This window comes from Dendroctonus ponderosae, unplaced genomic scaffold, assembly GCF_020466585.1.
Source record: "Dendroctonus ponderosae isolate FM_Combo_2020 unplaced genomic scaffold, Dpon_F_20191213v2 Dpon_F_20191213_10, whole genome shotgun sequence".
Taxonomy (NCBI): Eukaryota; Metazoa; Arthropoda; class Insecta; order Coleoptera; family Curculionidae; genus Dendroctonus; species Dendroctonus ponderosae.
In genome coordinates, this window is record NW_026017111.1 from 2,883,125 (window position 1) to 2,890,675 (window position 7,551).

At 37.4% G+C, this 7,551-nt stretch overlaps 1 protein-coding gene across 1 annotated transcript in view; it reads left to right on the forward strand.

Moving 5' to 3' along the window:
- The window catches only part of LOC109544140 (5-oxoprolinase), a gene marked incomplete in the record, with an annotated part of 25,449 nt that overhangs the window by 15,283 nt on the left and 2,615 nt on the right, over positions 1-7,551 (forward strand). Inside the window, 1 exon segment of the mRNA XM_048662041.1 lies at positions 603-758. Within this exon segment, the coding sequence (XP_048517998.1) occupies positions 603-752 (150 nt within the window).

Consider the following 7,551-nt stretch of genomic DNA (forward strand, 5'->3'; position numbering starts at 1 on the left):
CATACTAACCGATATGTGAATTTCGACTCAAATCACCCGATAATGGTTAAAATACCCATGGGTCGAAATACCCAAAAAGAAGTTTGTAAAAAAATGAATCCGCCTCAACAATATGGAACTTATCTACATCTTCTATCTAGTTTTATATTAAACAGTCGCTGTCCTGAAGCGATGGCAAAGCCCTGTATGAAGTAGATGCTTGTATGCAGAAAAAAATAAAAAATACGTACATTCTTCAAAGACATTTAGCGGACCAGGAAAACGATTAGCTTTTAGTGCCGATTATTACAAGTAAACCATTACGGGTTTGCTCCTGCAGGAAAAAATGTTAACAGTTTGGGTCTCCCTTTATCAAAGCCACTGTATCTTGTCCTAAACACACAATAAACCGCAGATTCCCTAAGGATTTTTACCTGCAAACTTGACACGCTGATCAGTTATCCTAAACCCCATCTTTCAGCGGTAAATCACCGAAATGCGTGGCAATTAAATTTAATTAAACCACTTGCTTTTATTAATATTTACACTTTATCAGAGCGGCAGCATAATCGCCCCCAATCATTAACACCCCGTTTGCATTGAAACGTTTTATTTCATTCCAGGACACATTCAAGCTTCAAACACCTGGCGGGGGTGGTTTTGGTGTTCCAGGCACTTCTAGGGATGGAAAAGGTCCGGCAGGATCCAGAAAAAACGAATTTGTTGAGCGCGGCAGCGTTTACGAATATCGAATGGCCCAAGAAGGAGTCTGATTGTAGGTGAGTTTCAACTGGAAAATCCATTTTTGAGGATTAAAGTTATGAATGGTTGAGACCTCAAATGTCCAGTGAGACAGTTTGGAAGTTTAATCCTAATTAGTGATGGTCGACAATTTGTATTCGCGCTTAAAGTCCTGTCATAGTCGTGCAAGCCTCGACAGAAGTTAAACTAACATTTAGATTCCAAATTGCGTCCCGTTTAAAGCCAATTTAGGACGGCTTTACTTGGTGACTATTTTATATTTCCGCGGATTCGTTTGCCCCAGGGATTTCAACTGGCGATCAATCACGACTGAATAAATCTGACTCAAATTTCGTTTATTTTGCCACTGTACGGTGTAAATGTGAGTCAATTTCTTCAAAATTTTCAAAAAATGAGTTTCCAGGATTTTTCCAGTTACTAAGGCGAGGCGATTCGGGTGCAAAACACGAATTTTTCAAAAATTTGACAGGAAAAAGCCGAAATTGCCACAATCCGGCTTATAATATCACTCAAAAGAGTAAATGCCCTGCTTTAAGCGTGGAAAAACGCTCTTTAATAGAAAATTTCTGAGAGTTTGCAGGATTTTTCCGGATACTAAAACGAAGCGATTGGCCATTACGCAACAACGATTTTTTTAAAATTTGCCAAGGTAAAACCAAAAATCCCTAAATCCGGCCCATAATATAATTGCAAAGTCAAACTCCTCTGCTTTAAGTGAGGAAAAGTTCACTATAATTGAAAATTTTTGGAGTTTCCTGGATTTTTCCAGTTACTAAGGCGAGGCGATTGGTTGTTAGAAAACACAAATTTTTTAAAAATTGGACTGGAAAAAGCCCAAAATTGCCACAATCCGGCTTATAATATCACTTGAAAGACAAAATGCCCTGCTTTAAGTGTGGAAAAAGACACTTTAATAGGAAATGTCTGGGAGTTTCCAGGAATTTTTCGGATACTAAAGCGAAGCGATCGGCCGTTGCGCAACACCGATTTCTAAAAAATTTGCCAAGGTAAAACAAAAAATCGCTAAATGGGGCGCATAATATAATTGCAAAGCCCAACACCTCTACTTTAACTGAGGAAAAGTTCACTTTAATAGAAAATTTTTGGAAGTTTCCAGGATTTTTCCAGTTACTAAGGCCAAGATATTCAGGTGGTAAACACGAATTTTTCAAGAATTTGACAGGAGAAAGCCGAAATTGCCACAATCCGGATTATAATATCACTCGAAAGACAAAATGTGCTGCTTTAAGTGCGGAAAAAGATACTTTAATAGGAAATTTCTGGGAGTTTTCAGGAATTTTTCGGATACTAAAGCGAAGCAATTGGCCGTTGCGCAACACCGATTTTTAAAAAATACGCCAAGGTAAAACAAAAAATCCCTAAATGAGGCGCATAATATATTTGCAAAGCCAAACTCCTCTGGTTTAACTAAGGAAAAGTTCACTTTAATAGAAAATTTCTTGGAGTTCCCAGGATTTTTCAGTTACTAAGGCGGGGCGATTGGTAGTTGGAAAACACAAATTTTTAAAAAATTGGCAGGATAAAGTCCAACATTGCCACACTCCTGCTTATAATATCACTCGAAAGAGTAAATGCCCTGCTTTAAGTGTGGAAAAAGACACTTTAATAGGAAATATCTGGGAGTTTCCAGGATTTTTTCGGATACTAAAGCGAAGCAACTGGCCGTTGCGCAACACCGATTTTTAAAAAATACGCCAAGGTAAAACAAAAAATCCCTAAATGGGGCACATAATATAATTGCAAAGCCAAACTCCTCTGCTTTAACCGAGGAAAAGTTCACTTTAATAGAAAATTTCTGGGAGTTTCCAGGATTTTTTCAGTAACTAAGGCGAAGCGATTCAGGTGGTCAACACGAATTTTTCAAAAATTTGACAGGAGAAAGCCGAAATTGCCACAGTCCGGCTTATAATATCACTCGAAAGAGTAAATGCGCTGCTTTAACCATGGAAAACCGCTCTTTAATAGAAAATTTCTGAAAGTTTTCAGGATTTTTCCGGATATTAAAACGAAGAGCGATTGGCCGTTGCGGAACACCGAATTTTTTTTAAATTCGCCAAGGTTAAACCAAAAATCCCTAAATGAGGCGCATAATATATTTGCAAAGCCAAACTCCTCTACTTTAACTGAGGAAAAGTTCACTTTAATAGAAAATTTCTGGTAGTTTCCAGAATTTTTCATTTACTAAGGCGAGGCGATTGGCCGTTGAAAAGCACGAATTTTTCAAACTTTTGAGAAGAAAAAGCCAAAATTCCCACAATCCGGCTTATAATATCACTTGAAACAAAAAATGCGCTGCGTTAAGTGTGGAAAAAGGCACTTTCATAGGAAATTTCTGGGAGTTTCCAGGAATTTTTCGGATACTAAAGCGAAGCGATCGGTCGTTGCGCAACACCGATTTTTTTAAAATTCGTCAAGGTAAAACCAAAAATCCTTAAATGGGGCGCATAACATAATTGGAAAGCCAAACTCATCTGCTTTAACTGAGGAAAAGTTTACTTTAATAGAAAATTTCTGGGAGTTTCCAGGATTTTTTCAGTAACTAAGGCGAGACGATCGGCCGTTGGAAAAAACGAAATTTTCAAAATTTTGACAAGGAAAAGCCAAAAATTCCCACAATCCGGCTTATAATATCACTTGAAACAAAAAATGCGCTGAGTTAAGTGTGGAAAAAGGCACTTTAGTAGGAAATTTCTGGGAGTTTCCAGGAATTTTTCGGATACTAAAGCGAAGCCATCGGCAGTTGCGCAACATCGATTTTTAAAAAATTCTCCAAGGTAAAACCAAAAATCCCTAAATRGGGCGCATAATATAATTTCAAAGCCAAACTCCCCTGCTTTAATTGAGGAAAAGTTCACTCTAATAGAAAATTTCCGGGAGTTTCCCAGATTTTTTCAGTTACTAAGGCGATGCGATTGGTCATTGGAAATAACGAATTTTTCAAAAATTTTACTGGAAAAAGCCAAAATTGCCACAATCCAGCTTATAATATCACTCGAAAGAGTAAATGCGCTGCTTTAAGTATGGAAAAACGCACTTTAATAGAAAATTTCTGGGAGTTTCCAGGATCTTTTCAGCTACAAATGCGAGGACCGACATTGACCGTTGGAAAACACGAATTTTTCTGTATCTTTTGTTTCTCTTATCGGCTGTTTCTCCTGAAGCAAAAACAATCCTGGACATGAAAACAAGAAGCATTTTCTCTAAGGGAATCAAAACATTTAACAACAGAAAATGCCGAAATAAACAGCGCTACCAACTTGTAACGAAATGTTGTTCGCAAATAAAGAAAGTGTCGGTAAATTTCTATTGGAAAATGTGACTGACGCTAAAAAAGTTAAAATCTCTCGAAGGGCTCGGGATAAACATCGTATATGTACTCCCTGAGCTCTTCGGGTACGACACAGAAGTGGAACAAAAATTGCAAATTTTTTTATGCGGGTTTTTAACTTTCTAAATTATTATCTTCATTAAACAAMGTCGAATGTATTTGTTGTGTCGAGTTCATATGTCCRTTTTTCTGCTCACCTTATACCTCAAATTTTGCTCAATAAATTGTTCAAATCGAATCACCAACTGAGAAAATAGTCACAGTTAATGTGCTTTTGTAAACTGAGCTTGCCMGCATTAGTTGRGGGTTAGTTTTCAAAATGTGCTCTTCAAAGCTTTAAGGGCATATCAATGTGGAACATGCATAAAGTTTACCTTTCTTAGAGAGACCGATAAATGCCACAACTCTTCTACATGTTAGATGGATAAACCAGCCGGTGGTTCATTAAAAGCAGTGATTCTGCTCCTCAGACAATGAAGGAAGCGTTTTTCAATCGAATAACAGTGCGAAGAAAACTTACTTGTCCGAGGTTTTATCAACATTTTGCGATACTTTTATGATTCTGATTGAACTCTGAATTCTTCCCGACTGATTCGACATCAAACGGTTGATTAATAACAGTCAATTTGCAACAGTCTGGTAAATGAGTGCGACTTAACACGGACGGCTTATTAACATGCAGCAACAATCTGGGAAACAACGTCGATTAGGATAATGATGCAAAAAGATAATTATTCATTTCATCGCTATCGTTGTTAAGGGTGAGGCAGATTAATGATAACGGATTTATAACTGGCCGCAGAAAATAGCTGCCATCAGTCTCATATAGTGCTAAATAGTGCGGTTTGACTTTGCGTCATTGCGGCTCTCCTAATGAATTAACTGGGGTAAATGGGCATCGTTTTCAATGCAAAATTACCGAATATTCAACATATTTAAATAGATTTAGTTCTTGGCTTTAGAAGAAAGTTTGCGTTAAAGATCCAGTTTCTGGCGGTTATTAAAAATTGCTCCTCTAATGTCTTCAGCTTCCAGTTAATCTCAGCAGTTGCAGCATTTTTAATGTGTAGAAATTGTTGTCGGAACTTCCTCCAACCGTTTCGGATCAGCGATTATTTCATTGTATTCCTGAAACTAAACTGTGCTTATTTCAATTATCTGGAAGAATTGATCAAATGCAAAAAGAGCATTTTCTAAAATCCGTGCTATTTTTGTTCCCTAATTTTCAGTGCTCGATGAGCACAAATTGCTACAACACATATAAAAATCCTCACACAAACGGAATAAAAGCACCCAAATCGTAAATGATTTTGCCTTTGGTATCGCATAAAAGCGCAATATTTTAACAGATTCCTCAACTTCCCATTTGTAGGTCTGTACTTGTGCGCAGATATTTTGTTATTTTACGCATACGAGTTGGAAAACAACTGCAATAGTCCTTTTACCAAAACCTTCCTCCAAAACTGGCGCTCAATAAGCTCCAAACTTGCGGAGAACGTCTTGAAAGAAATGAAAAAAGCGCAGCTTGGCTTAACTGGCTCTTCGACTTAAGAAAACACATTGAAAATTGCTACTAAAATGTCCGCTGTTATTGAGGCGAAGAAATAGAGCTATCTGATAAACTTACACCATCTACATCCCTGCAGGTGGAAACACCGAATCTCCTTCCTCACTTTGCAGCAAACCATCTTATCAACTAAATAATAAGCCGGTGGTGGCGCAACCAGATTAATTTTTTTGCATCAATTAAAAAGCCATTAAGACCGACCCATCTGTTTAGTTGACTATAAATGATTATGGCAAAACAATCTTTCTCAATTAGGACGACAAAATGCAGTGTTTCTTAAACAGGTTGCTCTCTCTATTGAAGTATGGTTTATGAGCGCGATATTTCAATGGAGCCGAAGATTAATCGCATAATTAACCGTTGCAAAACTGTATTGTTACTTTAAAGCTCGATGTTTTTAGTTGAATGCAGTGCTGCGATAATTAATGTAATGCGCTCGGTGCAGGTGCCAGATTATAATTTTGCTGCCAACACAAATATGGCAACAAGAAGTTACTCAGTTTGGTTGCAAGTCATCATTGCCAGTGGAAAACCTACGTTCTGAATTGGCATTTTTCAACGGAAATCATGGACGAACAGGAAAATATTGTAAATAACAAGGCCTGAGTAAGATTTTGGAACATCAAGATGCGTGGGCCAAGATTGCCGCTTCCAACGAACCCTCTTTAATCGGGATTCGGAAAATTTGATCAAAAGCCATTAAAGTTGGAAAAATTGCCGCCAAATTGCAAAACTTTCCGGTACAGCAAATGTAAATGTTACGCAGGCTTAAAAAAAGGCTTGCATGGTGAAGTTAATGATTCTGAGTTTTTAAGGAAAACGTCTCTTGAAGACGAATGTCTGCTTTAAAACAGTTGAGAATTCCCGAACATTTGTCGATCCGATTGATTTGCAGTTTTCAAATGAAAAACCTTTATTTTTCTTTCTGCAGGCATCAGTTGCCATTTTCTATCTTGTGAAGATTTTTTGAAGAAAATGCTTCTTATAGGCGAAAATCTGCTGTAAAACTGCTAAATGCGCTTGGACATGTTTGGATCCAGGCGATTTACACCATTCCAATAAAAAAGCTTCTATTTCGCTATCGCGTAGTACCGTTTACTATTTTCGTAGTGCGGCTTCTGAGTAATAGATTTTCGAAAAAACTGCTTTTTTAGGCGAAAATCCGCATGAAATCTGTTGGGACCGATTGGAAATTGTGTAGATCGAATTAATTTGCAGTTTCGCCATAAAAACACTCTAATTCTCTATCGTTTAAAGTGTGTTTTACTGCCTTGCAAGGTTTCTGTGTAAATCATTTTTGAAGAAAACGTGYCTTGCAGGCAAAAGTTTGCTTTAAAACTGCAGAAACTYGTAGAYATTTTCCCCGCCGTTTATAAAAGYCTCTATTTCTTTATCCAGCAGTGTCATCAACCCTTTTCTGTCTTGTGAGACSCTTCACAGATGCKAAAGTCTGCTTTAAAAATCCAGACTCATGGATTTTTTTCGATCCGATCGAGTTAATTCGCAGCTTTTCAAATAAAAACACCCGATTTCTCTCTCGAATAGAGTTAGCTGCTTTTTACTATCTTGCGTGGTTTCTGAGTAAAGAATTTTTGAAGAAAACGTGTCTTGAAGGCAAAAGTTCGCTTTAAAACTGCAGAAACACCTAGACATTTTCCTAACCGGTTATAAATAAGCCTCTATTTCTCCTTCCAGCAGTGTCATCAACCCTTTTCTGTCTTGTGAGACGCTTTACAGATGCGAAAGTCTGCTTTAATAATCCAGACTCATGGATTTTTTTCAATCCGATCGAGTTAATTCGCAGCTTTTTAAATAAAAACACCCTATTTCTTTATCGGATAGAGTTGACTGCTTTTTACTACCTTGCGTTGTTTCTGAGTAAAGAATTTTTGAA